General features: G+C 40.9%; 1 protein-coding gene across 1 annotated transcript in view; it reads right to left on the reverse strand.

Annotated features, from left to right (window-relative positions):
• Positions 1–1,715: 1,715 nt before the first annotated feature.
• Positions 1,716–24,615, reverse strand: part of LOC140241167 (complement C3-like) — a 175,354-nt gene continuing 152,454 nt past the window's right edge. Inside the window, exons 35-36 of the mRNA XM_072320928.1 lie at positions 2,525–2,613; positions 1,716–1,779 (exon numbers count right to left, since the gene is read on the reverse strand). Of these exons, the coding sequence (XP_072177029.1) occupies positions 2,543–2,613 (71 nt within the window). The 3' untranslated portion in view covers positions 1,716–1,779; positions 2,525–2,542. The remainder of the gene's footprint in view (positions 1,780–2,524; positions 2,614–24,615) is intronic.

Genomic DNA, 24,615 nt, shown 5'->3' on the forward strand with positions numbered 1-24,615 from the left:
ACGACATAATGAAAATAAAAAGAGAATTTCACAAAATTTTACTTTTTGAATGAAGTGCACATTTCTTGGACTTGTTACTGATGTATGTTAAGGATAATATTATTCCCCTTGCCTTCTGAAAGAGAGAAGTCGAGTGTTCTTTTGTTATGCGAGAAAAGTGAAAATAAGGTGAATTTTCTTTGTACTTTCTTTATACCGTTGTCATCATGTGACATCACAAGCTACAGAAGCCTTCGCATCCAGCCATGACTGAGCAGAAACTTTAAAAATTCATAACTTTTTAACGGATTGTCGGATTTTCCTCAAACTCTCACTGATGTGTTCTACTAATATTGCTGCATTCACTCAACCCACATGTCTATGAAGGTGAACTTGTCCTTTAACTAGTGTGAAAGTATCCTGCTGCCATGTGCAATTATTTCTACCTACCAGCAGCTTCTACTTATTACAACAACAAAGCCATGTACGATAATTTGTAGGCCTACATATCGGTCCCACGGTAAAGAGACTTCTATACAATGCGAATATATGGATAGAAAACAAATAAAGTGAACTAGCAAGCACATTACTGCTGACAAGAAAAGATGCTGACATTGTGATGTGGAAACTTCAGCCACTTTACACACCTTTGGGAAGACACCACAAGGGACAGTACGGAGTAAAGCACATTAACTAATGACTTACATTTTGTAATGACCCAACATATAGTATCACAAAAACAACACACAAAAAATTACCCGAGTCAGTTGACTCATTTTAGGTCAAATCTTCTGAGTCATTGCTGTTGTGACACATCTTTTAAGTTCTTCTGAGTAAAAAGACCCGTTTTATCGAATCTAAGGAGTAAAATGACTCACACGGAATTACAATAATGAGTCACAAAATCGATGACTCATATTGCATCATCTCTATTTGACTCAGTAACTATTATAAATGAGTCAACCGACTCATTTTATGTGACATGCGAGTCCAATGAGTCGATTATAATCGATCATGTAATAACTTCAAGCAAAAGAATTAACTATTTTTTCAGAAAATATTTTCTGAAATGTATTTCTGATTTTGTCGCGGATGGTAAATTGTATCTAATTGTACTTGGTTTTTAAATATTTATAATTTCATACAATTTATGAAATATTCAGCTCTGTTATCAGAAGTCTTGAATAAATGAATAGATAATCTATTTCAAAACAGTAACCACATACATAAATACAATTTTACGACATGGGTATAATTAGAAGCATTGTCTCGTGATATGTAGTTAGGTATTAGGAATAAGTTAGGAATAGGTTAGGAATAGGATTATAGGCTACCGCAAGATATGGGATCTGATTCCCTACTCCGTCTACCGTCGTGCTGCATGCGTTGGTCAGTGACTGGATCAGCATGCTGAACAAGAGACGTTTCAATCATTTTGCGTTTCGATTCTCACACAGTGAGTCACTTGACTCATTTAATGACTTTAGTGAGTAAAAAGACTCAATATTCGGCAAAAGTGTGTCACCACACGGACAAACTGAAGACTCACGCAAATGAGTCATTTGACTCAGCTGTGTGACTCGGCTGTTTCTCTACTGAGTCAAGTGACTCAGTAAGCGTGAGTAAAAAGACTCAATATTCGGCAAAAGTGTGTCACCACACGGACAAACTGAAAACTCACGCAAATGAGTCATTTGACTCTGATTTTTTTTTTTTTTTTTTTTGTGAAGCATATCCCCCATTCTACTGCCTTCCGAGTTCTTCCGTGTGTGTGTCGCTGCTGGCAGCTATCACAAGAATCTAGAGCAAGCACACAAGAGAAGAAAGATATGATGAAAATTGTAAATTCACTAAAAGTTACACCAATTGCCAATCGTCCAAATCATATTGTGTTTATCCTCTCTGTCTTATTCTAATGCCATATTCACGGTCATAAACATATTTTCCCTTTGGATGTACTGATCTCTTCTTCCCACTGGGCTCCAACTAAAAGTGGAGGGGAATTTTCTAGATTGCAGAAACAAAAACAAAAAACCTGCATGAATTACTTAAATCGCTGATATTACGATCAGAAACAGGCTTTATTTTCTTATCATAAACCAAAAGAGGAATACTTTTTTTTTCTTTCCATATTCAAAAGCACACAATTGTTCCTCCTTAGAACAAAGATAGTATGGTTTAAAGTCTTCCTTTTTACAGGCTTTATGTCGATTGCGTCAAGACTTTATATCCCTAGAATATAGATGTGAAAAGTGATGATTCATAAAAAAATTAACAGTTTTATTGTTGGCTTCTTTTTTATTCATATGCATTTTCACTTCCTTCGTTTATGCATGCGTAACTCACGTGAACAACAATAATCGTGAAATCTATCTACAAACACCGTTGGATTTATCGTTCCACACTAATCATTGCAAGTTATCGCAGAAAACTAGACAACACTTTTATCAACTATCGTAATCGTGGAGAAATCGATAGTCCCCTCACTAATGACAAGAAACGACAAAAAGCAGATAAGTTTTCAGGATTTTCTTTTTCAGTTTACCTCGAACACAGACGCAATCTAAGGCAGACAGAGAGTTGGAAGCAGCGGGCTCTCGTCCCCAGGCTTGTAATAGACTGTGCAGGTTTCCTCTATCGATTAGTGCATAATATTATAAATATGGCAAGAATCCACGAAACTATGTCAAATATACCTTTAACAAAAGCATACTTATATTTCACACGGAATGCAATTTCTAAAATAAATAATGTAAAGTTGATGTCTCACATAAATGTGTATAGCTACACAGACACGTAATATGTATATCTTTTTTTCTCTGTGGTGGCCCTTTTGGTCATTTTAAGAAATCGAAATGTTGGTCATGGCCCAAAAAATACTTGTGGCGGCGTTATCAAATGAAAGGAAGCAAAGCAATCTATTTAGAATCATAGTTGCCCAACCGCGTTACCAGTGCGTTTGAGAGTTTGGTAGTCTTGAAACACCACACACAGAAAGCTGAAACCAAAGCTAAACCTGATAGATTAGAAAGAAGTCAATCAAACGAAAGATACACAAATTAACATTGGTTATAGGGTACATTGGGTACGTTTACACATTGAAAAGAAAAAAAAAATCTGCTATCAATATTATTCAATCACATCTCACTTCAACAACATCAGTGCAATTTGTTCTAAATTTTGAAATCATTCTTATTCCTCATCCCAATCACTATAGATTCTGAAACTCTGTACCCAGGGAATAACTTGTTTAAATGTAAAAGTATGAAAATCACTTGGAGGTCTCCTTTAAATGGTTTATCAACTTTTCTCTTTGGGATGGGGGAAACTCTCGAGGAATGCACACTCAGTCAATTCATTGGAAGAAATAGCTCAAAGTTCAACTGTTGTCTTCTCGTAATGCACAATGTGCCTGCCATGTTTGATGCCGTTTGTAGACTATCACTAGTCAACTTGGGCGAACCACAAGGGGTCAGCGTCACTTGCCCCCCATTCTTTTTTTTTTCGGTAGGACCACTTCGGCGAGTAATTAGCATCCTGGTCTTTGCGATGAATGACTAAAGTGGAATCTTTACGTGGCGTGGGTGAGTCGTTACCCTATCATACTCGGGACCTTCATGTAATGTTTTATCCGAGGCACAGATCTGACCCTCTTTCAAGACTTGGGATTGGAGCCCAGGTCATTTGTAGAACGAGGCAGACGTACTACCATCTGAGCCAAATCATCAGCCACAAGTCAACTTTAAAATACATGGAATAAAATGCTATTAGTGGAATTTAATGCAATAATCAGCCATTGTCAAACTATAAAAACTCGATAGTATTATTTTCGCTTTATCGCTTCCGGTTCTACAGAAGAAGATTTTTGAATATTTCTAAATTTGAGGAGTTTGGGCCCTCAGGGAGCATGGTGCCCATTTTAACAAATTGAGAGCCTAAGTCCCTAGGCATGCTACTGCTAAGTTTGGTGAAAATCCAGTAAGGGGTTTTCAAGAAAGAGAGGAACATTTGGACCATGTTACGACACATTTTGGTAAATCGGCACATTTTGGTAAATTACCAAAATGTGCAAGTTACCAAAATGTGCCGTCACTATGTCACGGCACATTTTGGTAATTTACCAAAATGTGCCGATAGTGCACCTATACATGACGGGATCAACTGTTCCTAAAAAAATGTGCAGTTAAAAGTGGATTTGCCTGCACATTTTTGACAATCTGCACACTTTGGTAACTGAACTAAAAAAAAAACCCATGGATGGGCTTGAGATTTAAAATACGGTCAAGGAGTTAAGGTGATATGGTCCTGCAGTAAAGACAGACAAGACACTTAGTTAGCTCACCCGAGCTGAAGGCTCGAGTAAGCTATTGCGATTGCTTTTCGTGCGGGTATGCTGTGTGGCCTGCGTGCCAGGTGCTTGGGGCCGACAAGTCAGTGAAGGAATTCCTCTGAAGGAATGGCAGAAGTACCACAGAATGTCATTAATTTGGCCGCATACGGGAACTGCGAAATACAGGCGTGGGAGTTGCCTGCGAGGTGCTGCCGCTAAGGGCCTCCTACTGGCGTTCTGCGTGTACCTCTGCGGTCATGCTGTAAACTTAGCTGCGGGTAAACCAGACTTGCGTGCGCCCCTCCGGGCAAATACAGGCGAGATACGCGCTAGGTACATGCGTAATTGAGTCTGGGAAAGCGTAGGAACAGCGTAGCTAAAGCGGCCAACAGCGTTATCAAAGCAGGAATGAAGCGTCGTAGGAACAGGCCTTGATTTTATACCAGAGTAGAGATCTTAGTGAGAGCGTCGTTAAAGCGGGAAGGTCGTGCTTTGATCAAGAAAGCGGCGCAGCAGCGGGACCACGTCGGTGTCTAGTTTAGACTTCTTCCCGTTCTTGTGCCGCTGTTACAGTCAGAAAAGCCTGGAATTGTTACGCTCATCCCGCGGTATTAACACTGTCACTGCGCTCTCCCCGTTTGAGCTACGATTCAAAATAGGTCAATCTTGATGGGGAGATAGGGAAGAAATTTTGAACAAGTTTAAAATTTCTTCCCGATCTGTAAAATTGCCAGATCCAACCCCATCACCCAAACGCTGTTACCATGCTCCCGGTCCCCGTACACTTTTGCCGCTCTCTCCCGATCTGACAGATTGAATAGATCGGGATGCAGATCTTGATCTGTTGATAGCGGAATCACAATGTGGGGACACTTTAGGAACACTCCGTGAGGCCCCGTACAGCTATAACTGGTTTCGGTGTTTTTGATACCTCGTTGAGTATACTACTTCCATTGCAAAAGAAATTATAGCCGTGATTCTTTTCACTTAGAACAAAATAATGCGGGAGCACTTTCCAGCTACTGGCTGGGGGCCCCTTAAAGAATGAAAATAACTGGATGGGTTTGTGTTTTAGGTATTTCAGATGTTACTTCCATCACTGCCAAGGAAAATAGGCATACAAGACTCTTTTCGCCTAAAAACGCTTAATTCACATGGGGTGGGAATACCTTGGGGCTATACCTGTCAAGGGCCCTGCATCCGGGCCAATTTCGCACCTCTTTTAATCCAATTCTTTATTGCTGAATTAAATTTAGCAAAAAAATAGCCTAGATGACATGGCAGTTGAATGTCATGATCTCTTCATTCAAATTCATTTTGAAACATTCACATTACCTCTAACCTTATTCTAAATAACACTTTTTCAACTGAAATTCATATATAAGACAAGCACCATTCCACTATCCGTTCATTCATAAATTCATAATAATATAGTCACGTGATCACGTATATGCTGCGCTCGTTCATTCAAATTGATTTCTGGGCATCTAATTTAAAGGGATTGTATAGTTTTGGTTGAGACCTAATTTCAGGTTTCTGACATATTTCGGTGAGATAATGAGAAACCTCTGATGAAATATGAAAGGACATGTAATTCTATGAGGAATTCAATGCTTATCTGATGAAAATTGGTTTTGAAATGGCCGAGATATCCAAAAAAGAGCGATTCTAATAAAGTGTGGGACCCACATTTTATTACGATCACTTTGTTTTACTTTGTTTTTGGATGTTTCAGTCATTCCAAAAACGATTTTCATCAAATAAACTTTGAATTCCTCTTAAAATGGTATGCCCTGTACTATATAACAAGTGTTTTCTTGGTATCTCGCTAAAAGTTAAAAGCCCAATTCTCATCTCCACCAATGCTGTACCATCCCTTTAACATGTTCTGCAGTCAATTAAACAGTTATGTTCATGCTTTACATATTTCCTTATTTTCTTTCATTGTAGTTATTGTTTTGTAAGCATCATAACATTTCATGTTTTCGTATTCGTTTAAGAGACTTTGTTTTTTTAATGTGCTTATTGAATCCGAAGAAGCAAGAAGCCACAAATTATCTGGCCGTTACGAGCGCTTTATTACGAGTGGGCGGTCAGTTCTAGGAAGTCAAGGTTATGATCCTCAAAAGTTGTCTTTTTTAATAATTCTCTTTATGTCTTCCAGAGATATACGTCTGTTATCTATTGTGCTGTCATGACTATACAAAAATGAAGTTAATCTGCATTACTGGTACACGTATATAGGCCTATAATGCCATGTATGAAAGAGAAGGGGCGTTATAGAACAACCAAATCCAGTTATACTAGATAAAAACTAGAAATGTCGCTACAGCGACTGGTTATACCCCCGCCAAACAACATTTCATAAGCTTTGGTCAAAACAACATTTGATAAGCTTTGGTCAAAAAACTGAGGAAGTAGTTAAATCCGCAAGATCTTTCCTTGATCTTCTGCCATTAATATGCCGTTACCATCGCAACGTACTTTCGGGTACTGTCGAAAAATGCGTCTTGCACATCTACAACCAAAGGCACACATCTGTACCAAGTTTCATGGAAATTGGGCAAAAACTGAGGAAGTAGTTTGCAACACAAAATTTTCCATCATTTTGGCTCATAATATGTGAGCTGTTACCATGGCAACATACTTTTTGTCACTGTCAAGAAATGTGTCATGCTGACCTATATCCAAGACAAACATTCAATATGAATTCCATGAGAATTGGAAGAACACTGATGAAGCAGTTTTGCCATGAAGCATTTTGCCCTATATTTTACCAATAACATGCCGTTACCATGGCAACGCACTTTTTGCCACTGCGGAAATATGTGTCTTGCACATTAACATATTCAGATGAACATCTGTACCTAATTTCATAAAAATTGATCAAAAACTGTGGGAGGAGTTCGCGACGCAAGATTTGTACCCATTTTTGCCCATAATATGCCGTTACCATGGCAACGTACTTTTGGGTACTGTCAAAAATACGTCTTGCACATCTACAACCCAAGGCACACATCTGTGCCAAGTTTTATGGGAATCGGTTGAAAACTGAGGAAGTAGTTCGCGACGCAAGATTTGTACCCATTTTTGCCCATAATATGCCGTTACCATGGCAACGTACTTTTGGGTACTGTCAAAAAATACGTATTGCACATCTACAACCCAAGGCACACATCTGTGCCAAGTTTTATGGAAATCGGTTGAAAACTGAGGAAGTAGTTCGCGACGCAAGATTTGTACCCATTTTTGCCCATAATATGCCGTTACCATGGTACCGTACTTTTGGGTACTGTCAAAAAATACGTCTTGCACATCTACAACCCAAGGCACACATCTGTGCCAAGTTTTATGGGAATCGGTTGAAAACTGAGGAAGTAGTTCGCGACGCAAGATTTGCAACGGACCGACCGTCCGACCGACCGCCCGACCGACCGCCCGACCGACCGCCCGACCGACCGACCGCCCGACCGACCGTCCGCTGATTCCTATATACCCCCTTCAAACTTCGTTTGGCGGGGGTATAATGACGTAATGTAGCAACAGTGTTGGAGGATCGGCATTATGTCTGCTGATTTGAAAAGAATTTTTCAGTCCCCTTTTGTGTTCAGAACCACAGTCAGGGACGCTATCCTACAGGCTATCATTATTATCTTACAACGTGAATTTAATGAAAGATTAAAAGCGATCGCGGAATCAGTTCTTCTGCGTGACACCATGCTTTTTGTAATAGCATACCAAGCTTAAATCGTTTACCTGTATAGAAAGGGCGGGAATACACACTTATCGCAATCATCCGGATTTGAGAGAGATACACTCTACTATTTTTCTTCATCCTTCCCCCGACAAAGACCATTGTAATTCGAAACAAACAAACAAGCAGTTGCATAATATCAAAACGTACAGAATATTTGTGTTTCATGTATGTATAGGTCATCTCTTAATGTATAGTAGGCATTTGTTGTCGTTTTTATAGCGTTTCCTAATAAATGCCTTTAGCGCAAACCCAACATAACTTTTATCGAGGAGGGAAGGATACTTAGATTTAAATATAACGTAGTTTACAGAAATCAGGCATGCAAATAAGGCAATCATATACATCCGCATGGCCGATTGTAATCTCTTACTTTGACTATCAAACATGATCGCCTGCGGCATTTAAATATGATACTTTTACTGCTTTAGAACAGTAATTTATAGATGAAACAAAAACACATACAGAAAGACACGTGAAAGTGTTCTCACCTTTCAAAAAAAAAAAGAAATAGCATGATGTAAATTTGAATGAACACGCTTGGAATTTGACTGTCTTTCGCGAAATCTAATGACTTCTAATTTCCTTTGCAAATTTCTTTGGTGTCTTGCTATACTGTAAGCTATAGGACCCCTTATACAGGATAAGATGACCTGCTTTTGGTGTTTGTGATATCTCTGTTCAGTAGCCCCTGATATTTCCATTACAATAAGACCATTTTCAGCTGATTCACAGTACATGTATAATGCATGGGACACTGTGGAGCTACTGTCTGGGGCCCCATACAGGATAAAATAACTGGCTTTGGTATTCTGGATATCTCTGATGGGTACTGCTTCCATTGCAAAAGAAATTAGCCGTAACCCTTTTCAGCTGAATGACACTAATGTGTGTGTGTGTGTATGTGTAGTGGGGGGGAGGGAGGGGGCTATTTGGGGCTACTGTCTGGGGCCTCGTACAGGATAAAATAACTGGCTTTGGTGCTTTGGATATCTCTGATGGGTAACTTCCATTGCAAAAGATATTAGCCGTGACGCTTCTTCAGCTGAATGAAACTAATGTGTGTGTGTGTGTGTGGGGGGGGGGGGGGAGGGGGCACTTTGGGGTTACTGTATGGGGCCCCACACAGGATAAGATAACTGGCTTTGGTGTTTTGGATATCTCTGATGGGTACTATATACTTCCATTGCAAAAGAAATTAGCCGTGACCCTTTTTAGCTGAATAAAATCAATGTGTGTGTGTGTGGAGGGGGGGGGGGGGAGGGGGGGGGGGGGAGGGGGTAATTTGGGGCTACTGTCTGGGGCCCCTTGGAGGATAAAATAACTGGCTTTGGTATTTTGGATATCTCTGATGGGTACTACTTCCATTGCAGAAGAAATTAGTCGTGATCCTTTTTAGCTGAATGAAACTAATGTGTGTGTGTGTGTGTGTGTGTAGGAGGGGGGGGGGGGGTAGGGGGCACTTTGGGGCAACTGTCTGGGGCCTCGTACAGGATAAAGTAATTGGCTTTGGTGTTTTGAATATCTCTGATGGGTACTAATTCCGATTGCAAAAGAAATTAGCCGTAACCCTTTTCAGCTGAATAAAATCAATGTGTGTGTGTGTGTGTGTGTGGGAGGGGGGGGAGGGGCAATTTGAGGATACTGTCTGGGGCCTCGTACAGGATAAAGTAATTGGCTTTGGTGTTTTGGATATCTCTGATGGGTACTACTTCCGATTGGAAAAGAAATTAGCCGTGACCCTTTTCAGCTGAATAAAATCAATGTGTGTGTGTGTGGGCCGGGGGGGGGGGGGCAATTTGGGGCTACTGTCTGGGGCCCCGTACAGGATAAGATAACTGGCTTTGGTGTTTTGGATATCTCTGATGGGTACTACTTTCATTGCAAAAGAATTTAGCCGTGACCCTTTTCAGCTGAATAAAATCAATGTTTGTGTGCGTTTGTACGTAGGGCCTATAGGGGGTGGGGCACTTTGGGGCTACTGTCTGGGGCCCCGCACAGGATAAAATAGCTGGTATTTGTGTTTTGGATGTCTCTGACGGGTACTACTTCCATTGCAAAAGAAATTAGCCGTGACCCTTTTCAGCTGAATAACACCATATGGGTGGGGCCCTTTGGGGCTACTGTCTGGGGCCCCGTACAGGATAAAATAGCATTGCTGTTTTCATGATAAGTACACCCAAAAGAACAATATCCACCAACTTTTGTCCGTGACCCCCTTCGGCTGAATAAATCCATTTTTCGGGGCCCCTTTTTGTGGCCCCTAGGCTTACGGTACAGGATGTGACTTGCCAGCAATTCATTCTATTGACCCTTGGCCACATCCTTATATGATGAGACCATCAAAAAGTGTGACCCTTTTCAGCTGAATAAATCTTCTGGGCCCCCGGTCTATAAGGGCGCTATATAAATGATCTGATTGTATTGTAGTGTATTGTGTTGGCTGAGTCACCGAAAATGAGCTGGGATGAACCAGACCTAGCGGATTCATTAGGCTTCTTTAAACAACAGTGTGAGCTGTATTTTTCTGTGAAAAACGTGAAGCAGGACAAGCAGGTGGACCACGTCCTTCTGTTTATGGGCCCCACAGGGGTTCGTATATTCAACTCGTGGGATCTTCCTGATGATGAAAGGAAACGCATTGAGGTGGTGTTGAGACGCTTTGAGGCCCATGTACGACCAAGCATCAACTTTCGAGTGGCTCGTTTGTACCTTCAGAAGCTACAACAGAAACAGAACGAGTCGATGGATGACTTCATGGCTCCCCTAAAGCTCCATGCCAAGACATGCCAGTTTCGAAACGACAGAGAGCTGTCCGACCGGGTGATTGAACAATTCATTGCAGGGACCAGTCAGGCACAGGCGCAGAAAACTGCGCCTGTCGAAAAGCGCCGATTTCTGCTATCATGAATATTATAATGACAATACCCATCATGCCACGCGATGCTCGTAGTGTAAGAGGCATGGAGAAAATTTAGGTGATGAAGACACCTGATCGATATTAATTTCGTACGAAAATTTTAACCTTGACACTTTTCTGATATTTCATCTGTAGTAAGCCAAATACCTAATCTTGCATAATAATCCATTTCCAGGGGAATAAAACCATGACATCTGGCGTAATTCTGGTCGGAATACATAAGTAGGTAAATGTTTTTTGAATGACCACCGGTTTGCCCTCTTTTTAGCCTTGTGCAACAGGCGTTGGATAGTGTAACAGAAATGTACTCCTGCCTATCAGACCTTCCTCTCTCCTTTTCTCTACCTCTCTCTCATCTCCTCTCTTGGCCTCTTGTCCTTTCTCTCCCCCAGCACAGCCACCTTCAATTTCCCAACGCATCATCTCTTTCCCCCTCTCTCTTCTCCGTGGTACTCTCCTCGGCAGGTTGGGTTCTTATCTCTGTTGAGTAAACATAGGGCAGCAGTTTAAAACAAAGAAAGTGTTGTGAAAGTGCGGCCAGCCTCTCTGTGGGGCCTACCTCGTATACCTCCCTGGTCTTGAACTGACCATGGGCAAAGCACAGAGGCAGGGGCTATGCGATGGGTATTGCAGTTTTAGATTAGATTCCAGAGAGACAGAGTTATACAAAAGAGCACATATATAGTTAAACATGAGTTATCAGAGTTAATTGCAGATGATTCTGCAAAGGAAGCAGAACAGCGTAACAGCGTAACAGCAAGGTAATCCCCATGACTCCTACTTTTCATTCTTACTATAGCCTATTTCTTGATGTATAAATGAGCTATGGTCAGTGTGGAGAGAGCTATATAGCGCGTGGTGTTTGTTGGTGAGAGCGTGTGGCTCTGGATGTGCCTGATGCATGCCGTACTATTTCGATATAATTATGGTGATAAAGTGCAGTATACACATACAGTTGTACATACTATCGTGTTTTGGCAATTTGTCTTGCATACAGTAGTGCACTGCAAATCAGTGGGAACAGGGTGGGGGATGTAAAAAGCAGTAACGGGCGCCTGGTACACAGACGGTATCAATGGAACCGACTGTTCGCAGAAACTACGAGAATCGATTGTAGCGGGCACACTTGCTCGGCGCTCGGGCGGATAACCCCAAAGTAGCAGTTTTCTGCGCCTGGCGGGAGGCGCAGTTTTCTGCGCCTGTGCCTGACTGGGGACAGTGCACGTTGAGCTGCAAAAAAAAAAAAAAAAAAAAAAGCTACTTGCACAGGACGAGAAACTTGACATGGACGCATGCCTGAACATCGCACGAACACATGAAGCTTCACAAGCACATATGCGCCAGCTCGCAGACGTGTATCACACCCCGCAAACAGTCCACGCAATCCAGCATAAGCAGAAATGTGGCAATTGTGGACGCAGTCACCCCTCCAAACCTCGCAGTCTGTGCCCGGCTTATCAGTCAACATGTAATCTGTGCGGAAATCTGAATCATTGGCAGAAATATTGTCGCTCAGGACTCCAAAATGACTCGAAATCACAGCGTGGGCGTGCTCCAAACCGCGGTCGAGGACGCGGTCGCGGTCGTGGCCAGCATTCAACATCCCATCGTCACCAATACCCACAACGTGACCAAAATGTGCACTCGATATCAGACACTAAGTCAAAGGAAGTGACTGAACCATTCGAGCGGCTCACACGTACTAGATGCAGTTCAGAAATCCGTCGGCACATTGTCTAATAAAGTCACCGAATGAGGCATTTGCACACATCCATTCGAACTTCGCCAAGATAGACAACGCCGCATATTAGAGATGAATGTCAAAATCGACACAGGGGCACAGCTTAGGCTGTCATTCCATTGCGGTCTTACCAGAAGATGCATCCCGAGTGAATAAGGATCGGAATCCAGTGCCAGGTCAGCTACCACCATCTGAATGTGCACTCACAGCATACAACGGGACTGACATTCAGCACTATGGGACTATGCAGCTGCCATGCAGGAGTTCGAAGTCTGACTGGATGACCGCAACCTTCTATATCTGCGATACCTCGGGGCCTGCTATTATAGGTCTCCAAACAGCCCTGGACTTGGAACTAGTGACACTCAATTATGCAGTTAACACGTCACGCAGTTCAGCACCATTCAACGCCGTTGATCAGCTCAAGGCAGCATACCCTGACCAGTTCGACGCCATTGGGGACTTCCAGAATCCATACCACATAGTGCTGAAAGATGGTGCGCACCCAGTTGTGCACACACCACGCCGGTGTTCCATACACATCAAAGACGAGCTGAAGAGTAAACTGGACCGAATGGAGGCTATTGGTGTGATTCGTTGCGTGACTGAGCCAACGGATTGGGTGAGTAGTCTTGCAATCTCTCGCAAGGCTAACGGTCAACTTCGCATCTGTCTTGATCCCAAGGAGTTAAACCAGCAAATCAAGCGATGCCACTACAGGATACCGACAATACCTGACATAACCCATAGGCTGTCTGGCGCGAAGGTCTTCAGCAAGCTAGACGCTATAAGCATGGCTACTGGTCGGTGCATCTGGATGAGGAAAGTGCCCTCCTCACGACCTTCAACACCCCGTTCGGGAGCCATTGCTATCGACGGATGCCGTTTCGGCTAGCAATGAGCCAGGATGTTTTCCAGCTGTGGATGGACCAAATCCTAGAGCAGGGTGATGGTGTGGATTGGCATTACTGATGACATTGTGGTTTTAGGCGACACCGAGGCATCACATGACAGACACCTGCACCTACTGACGGATGTTGCAAAGAAACACGGGCTCAAATTCAACAGCAACAAAAGCAGAAGCAGGTAGCATTCTTCGGCATGCTCTATGATGAACAGGGCATGCATCCAGATCCGGCCAAGGTAAGCGCCATCAGAGAAATGACGCCACCACGCGACAAAGCACAGCTGCAGCATTTCCTCGGCATGGCCACATATTTGAGCCCATTCATTCCCAAGATGTCGGCCATCACAGCTGATCTACGTAAGCTTCTCCGGCAAGACAGCAGATTCGTGTGGAGCGAGAGTCACCAACGCGCTTTCGACACCATACGCGAGCAAATTTGTGAATTCGCGACCCTCCGATACTTCGACCCAAACAAGGAGACGACCATCCAGGTTGACGCCTCATCACGCGGGCTTGGGGCAACGCTGCTCCAAGACAATCAACCTATCGCGTACGCATCGAAGGCACTGAGCGACGCAGAAACGCGCTATGCCAACATTGAGAGGGAAATGTTGGCTGTCGTATTCGGCTCTGAGCGTTTCTACGACCACTTGTCCCTGGACAGCACGTGCGTTCGCATACAGGATTCGCGTACAGGTTTGTGGACACCAGCTCAAATCAAACGCCAATGTGATGAGCCACGTTCGTTCATTGTGGTAACGCCAAATGGCCGCGAGCTCCGCCGCAACCGCGTACACATTCGCGACATAGAGCCTAACAGAGGACAAGATAGATTTGAGGCTGTAGCTTCTTACTCTGACCCCTTCCCCGTACAGACCACAGGTCAAAATGACAATGGACCCATAACCAACCGTTACGGCAGGCAAATCAAAGCCCCTCTTAACAGGTTGGACTTGTAAGCTACAGTGTAAACGGTACTGATGTTAACAGGATGCACACATATTGTACTCATTGATTGTATTTTATAAAATGGGTTCAAGAATGTAGCCAATAGGAAGCGCTGAAATGAGTCACGTGTGCTTCCTTTATTTTAGTCTAATTGCACTGCGTGTTAAATCCTATTGCCGATCGTCTGTGCGCGCGGCGGCTCCTTTGAATTGCATGCATACGCGCTGTCAATCCTGTAAACAAGTTCTAGTTCGGGCTGCCGGCCGGCCGGCCTTTCTTCCCCTTGTGCATAACATGTGTGGCGTACGTATACTCTTTGTACAGTACAGCTAGTAGACCAAGCGTTGTGGGACCGGACGCGTACATGGAGTCACTTTGAAGGGCAAATCCAACGATTTAGCAGGTTAATTCTCACGCCGTTTTCAGAGTATGTTGTCTAGTAGACCTATATATCAAGTCTTTAAGGTAAAGGGTGCATATTCTATGTAAAATAAGTAAGTTTTCATGCGGAAACGTAAGTGTCCGGAAACCCAACCCCCCATTATACTTATACTGTGTGCGGGATTTCCGAGTGCGACGTGCGTAAATTTTTGGGACGAACATCTCGGACGTCTTGACCCACAAAGGTACGTGAAAAACGCTGAAAAATGCTGTTAGTTTTCGAAGTGCATGTTTCACAATTGTAAATACCCTCGAGTGCACTATACGCCTACACTAACGCACTCTATCCTGTGCATCATTTGTATAGCAACACTTTTTAAATTTTTGTACATGTATAATGATAGAAGTGGTTACCAGGTATGCCTATGCATGGCACTGTATGTACTGAGACCAGTTAAATTACATGTAAAGCATGAACGTTGGTTGATAAACACAAGTGAGCAATTCAGATCTGAGGAACCATGACACACACTATATGTTATGTACAAGTATAATAGGCAATAGATATCACTCATTTGTGTTTACTAGTATGCGATACAATTATGTTGTCATACATATAAGAATGAGAAAGTTACTCATTTGTGTTATGCGATACAATACGTTGTCAAGTATAAATGAGAAAGTCACTCATTTGGTTTTGGGATAAATGAGAAAGTCACTCATTCCTGTATAAAGTGTAAAATATGTTGAAGCATTGATAGATTCATGCCTGAGGCGCTAGGGTACGATAGTTGAAAGGCAGTTAAACATTGATGCCTAGTGGATGGTGTGCTACATGCAAGGCTTTGATGCAAGATACTGAAAAAAGGGTTTTTGTGTTCAGCCCTTGGGATTTCAAGCTGTAAGTATTTGACATGCAAGTGTTCAGATATTTGTCATTAGTGCTTCATTCTTCAGTGATATTCAGCCGATATCACGTTGATGTTAGGATATTTTAGATAACCGGATGTTCTGTTTTGGTACAAGGCTAGACAATACTTACTGAGATAATAGGCATGTAGCGCTTATAGAGACAGGTATTGATTTAGAAATGACATCAGAAGTGATCGTGTCTTCCTTATAATTCCTTATAAATGACAAAGAATGTTTCTTTACAAACAAAGGGGGATGTAATGTATGCGACCCCAGGTGGAGCCCTCCACATAATGAGTAACAAAGTGCCACTGCAAAGCATTATGTAAGAGGCTATGGCAATACACATTGTATATACACACACACACACACATTCACTGTAATACACATTGACTGATCATAGCCATAGGCAACATGGCTGAGCAAGAGAGTTGTTCTGAATAAAGTGCTACCCATTCGCAACCATGGTGTAACTGTCTGGTATTGTCAATGTGCCTCCCAAGCAAGCTAGAAGTTCCCAACCCTGTGTAAACACAACTCATCTTGACACAGGCTACAGAATAATTACAGTGTTATCGAGAAACATGGATGTGATTGTAGTAAATTTAGAACGATTTATAGAGCATTGGGAAGAGACCCAATGGATATAAAAAACGAGACAGTCTCAAGTAATGATGTGATCGCAAGGCAATATTATTATGTATGTGTGGTACACAATATGATAACAGCACAAACTTGTACAGCCTAAGGCAAGACTTAAAGTAAAAAAAAAAGAAAGATATATATATATATATATATATATATATATATATTTATATATATATATATATATAGTCCATCTTGGAACTTTTCACGTGTTGGACTTCGAATGTTGTATATAATTATAAGAAGAAAGAGTCTCAAATACGCCATACAGTTTCTTATTACAAAATTTTCGGTCTGCTTCAGACCGTCGTCAGTGTAGTGTATTTTTGTGATAAAAAAAAAACTACACTACACTGACGAAGGTCTGAGGCAGACCGAAAATTTTGTAATAAAGATAAAACTTCTCGTTGGATCCATGGCGTATTTGAGACTCTTTCTTTTATATATTATATATATATATATATATATAATATATATAAATTTGAATAAGAAACGCCATGAATCTGTGTAAGGACATCACCTGACAAAAAGCCTGGTATTTGGCAATGTTAACAGAAACAAAACTGTAAATGCATTCAACCCAGCACAATGAAATAGGTGAAGCAAAGCAATCGTAATAAAAAGTGGTTCCTGGCTGCCACTACATCTGTTTTGGATATATTAGCTTCTTCAAAATGAATTTTTCATCCTTTAATGATGGCGCTCCGACAAAATGAGTCATAAGTCGCACGGGGAGTTTTCCCGTAATGAGCCGAAAATGAAGGGGAAGCACTGCTGGGGTCGATTTTTTTTTTTTTTTTTTTATGACGGATTTTGATTCCTTGATGTTTTATCTATTTGTACAGAAAATTTAAGAGTTTAAGATTGAGTACAAGTGTCCAAAATCACAGTTTTTCTGAGACAATTTTTTTTTCGGTTACATTTTTTTTTCGAACGCTCGCCTTTGCGTTGCGTTTCGCACCTGTTGTTCTTGCCCGATGGAGACTCCGCCTCCGTTGCTAAGGTGTATGCTAATGAAGCATTGCTCTTGACCCCATCGAAGACAAAACAAAGCATGGTGCGCGCGGCGGCGTCGGCGGCGAGGGCTTTGGAATTACGCAATGACAATGACCTGACCAAGGCTATCTCGATTGCATGACCAGCGAGTTACGTTTGATACATGCACCACATTTCATGAAGTGGTAATTGATGTGACGCACAAATAGCGCTGAAAAAAAAAAATAATTCCAACGAACGATCAGGCAAAATTTATGATACTTTATCAATGACCTAATACATGATCACAAACTTGAAACCGCCTTATGCATGTGTGTACTTTTACAACGGTTATTGGCCTCATTAATGAAATCATTCAAATAATTAAAACTTTCGTTCCCTGGTATGTGACTTGCTGTTTAAAGTTCATCTTTGGAGGTATAGTAGGGCCTAAGCTGTCAATTATTCTCGTTTTTATAAGTCGACAATTCGTGTGATGGTTAGCCGAATGTATGTAATGCGTAATATTATTTCCCCTGGTTAATAAAACTTATTGCCCTATTTTCTTATGATGGTTTGGGCCGCGACGGCATGGACAGAAATAGGAAGACAAACATTATTAATGCCTAAATAGCTCGTGTTCCCTTTGGAGGATATTCTGACTCTTGTCATCTGTGCACTTTTTAGAAGTATGACCTATTTGAGAAAGTGACAGCCAAGCTGAGTCGCTTCTCAAAAGTGTGCTTTTTCATTTTTTTTTTTCATCAGCATGTTTGTAATGTTGCTGTTTGTCGTGTTTTAAGTGTAGCTGACATGTGAGAGGTCAAGTCTGCAAAGAATTTGGCTAACAGCTTTGCGAAGTAGCAACCTATTTGCCTATTGAATTGTGTATTCTGAGGAATTCCGAATGAAAGAACTCAGACGACACTGTTCACTCCTTGTACTGTATCCGAGTAAACCCCTCGTCAACGAAGCCTTGAACAATGAAAGGTAAACTTCCTACTATCAAGGGATGGATAATCACGCAACCAGTATTTTTTCTTCGCCATTGATAGCAAAATCAACTAAAAATGTCGCTACAGCGACTGGTTATACCCCCGCCAAACAACATTTCATAAGCTTTGGTCAAAAAACTGAGGAAGTAGTTAAATCCGCAAGATCTTTCCTTGATCTGCCATTGATTCTGCCATTAATATGCCGTTACCATCGCAACGTACTTTCGGGTACTGTCGAGAAATGCGTCTTGCACATCTACAACCAAAGGCACACATCTGTACCAAGTTTCATGGAAATTGGGCAAAAACTGAGGAAGTAGTTTGCAACACAAAATTTTCCATCATTTTGGCTCATAATATGTGAGCTGTTACCATGGCAACATACTTTTTGTCACTGTCAAGAAATGTGTCATGCTGACCTATATCCTAAGACAAACATTCAATATGAATTCCATGAGAATTGGAAGAACACTGATGAAGCAGTTTTGCCATGAAGCATTTTGCCCTATATTTTACCAATAACATGCCGTTACCATGGCAACGCACTTTTTGCCACTGCGGAAATATGTGTCTTGCACATTAACATATTCAGATGAACATCTGTACCTAATTTCATAAAAATTGATCAAAAACTGTGGGAGGAGTTCGCGACGCAAGATTTGTACCCATTTTTGCCCATAATATGCCGTTACCATGGCAACGTACTTTTGGGTACTGTCAAAAAATTGTCTTGCACATCTACAACCCAAGGCACACATCTGTGCCAAGTTTTATGGGAATCGGTTGAAAACTGAGGAAATAGTTCGCGACGCAAGATTTGCAACGGACCGACCGCCCGACCGCTCGCCCGACCGCCCAACCGACCGCCCGACCGACCGCCCGACCGACCGCCCGACCGTCCGCTGATTCCTATATACCCCCTTCAAACTTCGTTTGGCGGGGGTATAATGACGTAATGTAGCAACAGTGTTGGAGGATCGGCATTATGTCTGCTGATTTGAAAAGAATTTTTCAGTCCCCTTTTGTGTTCAGAACCACAGTCAGGGACGCTATCCTACAGGCTATCATTATTATCTTACAACGTGAATTTAATGAAAGATTAAAAGCGATCGCGGAATCAGTTCTTCTGCGTGACACCATGCTTTTTGTAATAGCATACCAAGCTTAAATCGTTTACCTGTATAGAAAGGGCGGGAATACACACTTATCGCAATCATCCGGATTTGAGAGAGATACACTCTACTATTTTTCTTCATCCTTCCCCCGACAAAGACCATTGTAATTCGAAACAAACAAACAAGCAGTTGCATAATATCAAAACGTACAGAATATTTGTGTTTCATGTATGTATAGGTCATCTCTTAATGTATAGTAGGCATTTGTTGTCGTTTTTATAGCGTTTCCTAATAAATGCCTTTAGCGCAAACCCAACATAACTTTTATCGAGGAGGGAAGGATACTTAGATTTAAATATAACGTAGTTTACAGAAATCAGGCATGCAAATAAGGCAATCATATACATCCGCATGGCCGATTGTAATCTCTTACTTTGACTATCAAACATGATCGCCTGCGGCATTTACGTGCTTTTCTAATTTCTTGAACTTTTCCTCATTTTCTCTTTCTTCTCATAACAATTGCTCGCAACATTTAAGATCGTAAGACAGTCTGCTATCTCACAATATAATGTTCCATTTGATTCGTCACTTATTGTTGGTCGGGTGACGCCAAATGTTGGAAACTCGAGCGATGACACATGGCATTTTGTTTGTTGGTTTTCTCCTCATCGCTCAAAAGAATTTTTACGATTGCAGAGGTATCATGTACAAGAATTAACTGATGGTTTACAGAAGTGATCATCAATTCTGTAAGGATTAGTCAACAAGTCATGAATTCACTTTACCCATTATGTCTAATCGAATTACGACATTGTTGAGGTAACCGCGCCTTTTTATTCTCATAATTCAAACTAATTTTCGACATAATCAAAACAAATAAATCTTTACATAATTTCTCAAAAAACTCAAAAGATGACCTAAGTCAAAACTATACAAAGATTGCATACGGCAATCTTTACTGGCCTTAGTGTGTTCTATTAATTCTATATTGTTTGATTGGCGTGCTTGTTTTCTATGCAGAATATTGCAAGGTAAGTATAATTCATTAAAGTTCATAACGTGTGTACATATGGCGTATTCGTTGTTTTGTATTTTCATTCTTATAATATTTCACGTGTCCATTATCTGATTCTGACTACGAAAATATGGCGACTGTTTAAATGCGGAGTATTATATGTACTGGAAAACTCATGTCTCCTGCTAGTATAGACAAACTAATTTCTAGTCTATCCCCGCTTGAAATGGAAATGAAATTAACAAAAAAGAAGAAAAGTTCGACTTTCAGCAGATATCTACCGATTTGTATAGTGCCTGATACATGTACTGGACACAATTATTTAGCGCATAAGCAATCACACAACTTTCGGGAATAAATGAATGTCTTAATGACATGAGAGAAAACTTGTCTCCTTGCCTGAATTTTAGATTCTTCCTTTTCAAGCTTGCGGGAAAAAAATAGTTTAACATCGATTGCTATCAGAAATAGAGGTACATCCTGAAAATTAAAGACAGGAGTACTGAGATACACTACGAAATAGAAACGGGCCTATTGTCACTATTGACAACGCATGACATTGAAATGCTTTTTTTTGGGGGGGGGGGTGGATTAACACAAATTATTCTGAAGGTTCGTTAATCACACAATGAAATATGGTTCGCTATTAGCTTACGTTCATTAACGAGAAAATTAAATGCGGTTCCTTTTCCGGTGGTTCCTTTACCCGAAAGTAATCAAGCAATCATTTATTTTAGTAAGGTTTGTGAATAAAAAACGAAATGAGGAAGGCCTAAGTATTAATTCAGAATATTTGTCAGTATAATTATCTATACTCAACTTCTCAAATGCAGAAAGATTGTAACTTCGATGTAATAAAAAAAAAATTAAGCTTAAAAGATACAAATTAATGGTTCTTTATATGCTATGGTATTACAAAAGTGACCGAGAATAAGAAGTATATTTATGATACAATCGTATAAACCCAAAGTGAAGCTGTCAGGCTCTACTGGCTGCAGTTCTTCTTCGATCCTCTTCAAATTTGGCATGAAGGTGTACTATGGTAAGACGAAGAAGCCTATTGTTTTTGATGATGGCGTCCTCGCTTGTTCCGTCTTTATACCTGAAAAGGTAAATTTAACAGGGGCTGCTTGTGTGTGCGACGCTGGCCTTGTTTCTCGACCGACTTTTTTTTTTACATTTTATTTGATATGTAAATGTATCATAGTCAAATCTACACACCTATACCTATTGATAATGCTGCCCTCACTGTTCCACTTTTTACAGGGTCAAAGGTCACCCTGATCATGTCAAAATTTGCAGAAGTGCTTATTTATGCAATAACTTGATTGTTACTCATTGGATTTTATTCAGACTTGTTAAGGAGATATATGGATGGTCATTCTACATGAATGACACAACAGTCTGTGGTGACGGTGCCCTCAGTGTTCAGACTTGGATGCCAATGGACATTTCTTGTGTGTGCTCTATCAGCCACATTTCTTATCAGATTTTCTTCAAATTTGGCAAAAAGGTGCATTATAGTGAAATGAAGATGCCTAGGCCTATATTGGTTTTGGTGGTGGCGCCCTCGCTTGTTCCGTCTTTATACATAAAAAGGTAAATTTAACAGGGTCTGCTTGTGTGTGCGACGCTGGCTATTGAGGTTTGTGGGGAGTTATTCTAGGTAACAAAAGTTTTCATTGCCAGTGCTCTCATTGTTCAAACATTTATAGGATGACATGTCATATTCCTTGTATGTGCTATATACTAGCCTCATTTCTCGTCAGATTTTATTGTATCCAGTGACAGTTGCCATATACAACATTCTGGCCCAAAAAGTAATCCAGATGGGGTATGGGAGACGGGTTCGGGGGATACGTGTGCTCAATTGCGAGTGCTCTAGTTCCTATCCATCGCCATGGTCGGCGACCTCGCTACGGAACTTTTGAACATGTCCAAAACTTCCGTAGCGAGGTCGCCACCGGTCGCCGTGGTGTTAGAGCGCATCACAATCGCCTCACGAGCGCATTAAAAGCGCCACATTCGTAACTCTGACGGGGTAGCAACACATTAGGCGTAACTCAAGCGCACCGAAAGCGGCCCCCATCGCCGATGAAAATTACCACTTTTACAGTATTACGTAACAGGAACCAAACATGAACGAAAGAAAATTATGCACAGACCAGGAAGGTGGACATGGAAAAAAAACCGTGTATAATTCATTTTTTCACGTACACTTAGTACGAACCTACTCTGTTTATGTCTGTTTGTCATATACAATTGCAAGTCAATGAAAGTAGAATAACCGGGGGGCCAAAAGCTAAAAACAGAGGTCGAGTTCTACTCTCTCTACAAACTAAGTAGACCATGCTTATTTTCAAGTTTTTATTGTAACAAACAAGATTCCACTGGTCTACCTCAAAAAATTTGTTGCGAAAGCCTCCAAATCCAAGATGGCGTCCAAGATGGCCGCCATATTTACTGAATTTGTTATTTGAAAGATAGAATTTGATAGAAAAATCAGATTTCAACAAATATGATGTCATATGAAAGAGAACAAAATTTTCTACAAGTTGATACCATTTAAGTTGGTTATTGTGATAGCTGGATTGAGATTTTAAGAAAAATACACTCATTTTTTGATATTTTTCTGAAAAAATGAAAATCATAAAAATGCTTGAGTCAGCATAAATCAGAGAAAGACTCAAGGATTATCTTGAAACGTTTCAAGAATTTTGTTTGACATATAATTAATATTTGGAGAAAATTAGGGGTCAGTACCATTTTTGGTTCAGGAGTTATAATGTCTCAAACTTGAAAACTCATTATGTAAAAATAGCCACTTTAGTTGTGACAAGTCCTTGTTGGTCGCAAAAAGAGTCTGCGCGCGCCAAGACTACTACACGCACAAATGGCACTGGCGCCAGTGGTGCGTGTAGTAGTATTGACAAACGCAGACTTCTTCTTTGGCAAACAAGGGTTTGTGCCTGCAAACTAACTTTTCATACCAAGTGGTAGCTCAGATGACGCTGATCGCTATTATTTCAAAGTAGATTGTTCTGAAGCAGATGAGATGAAGCAAAAATTATTTCTCAAATAGAGGTAGAAGCTTGAAACTTGGCACCAATCTTGTTATAGATAGTTTAAGACAGAATTTAGATCAACCACTCAAAAAAAATATCAAGATGACAACCATCAAAGTTGACATAGTGTATTGCGCCAAATTAAATGTATTATTTCGATTTTGAAACAATTTTGTCTGTTGTGCTATCTATTTACATGTTTTTATATATTTTGAACACTGTAATGCTATTTCAAACCGTCTTAGGTTTTTATGGAGACATTTTTAAAACCAGTGATCTACTCTGAAAAAGAAAAAAATCGAGTGGAAGTTTTTACTTTTGAAGGAGTGAATAACAGAAAACAGTGAAATTAGAGTGAAAATGTTCAATTTCACTCATTTCAGAGTGACCATAGGGATCACTCGTCACTCTTCGAGTGATCCCTGAGGTCACTCTAAAATGAATGAAATTGAACATTTTCACTCTCGAGTGATCCTGATATGTAATAGGGAAAGCATCTACCAATGGCATAAGTTCAGATCAATTGTGACACACACTATAACCCACATGAAATCAGCCTAAAAACAGTGTAAGAAAAATCTAATAACAGTAAATGCAGTTTCAGCATGCTTATTTGTAAATGTGAATATACAGCACGAATAATCAATTTGGACAGTTTTATTCGAACAATATACTGAAAAGTAATTTCGCACAACACATTCAAGAGCAAATTTGAGAAATTGCCGCCATGTCGGATTTTTCGGGGGGGGGGGGGTTTCTCGGATCAGAAGGGCTTTCAAGGACATCTACGGATCAGACATTATTACACATGTACTATCATCATTCACGTTTCTACAACAGCAGAGTAACATACAAGTAAAAAAGCATGTCTTTGATACAGAAGCATTTTTTTTTAAATCAAAGATCGGGCGTTACCCAAACACTGGAATG

Source organism: Diadema setosum, chromosome 17 (genome assembly GCF_964275005.1).
Source record: "Diadema setosum chromosome 17, eeDiaSeto1, whole genome shotgun sequence".
NCBI lineage: Eukaryota > Metazoa > Echinodermata > Echinoidea > Diadematoida > Diadematidae > Diadema > Diadema setosum.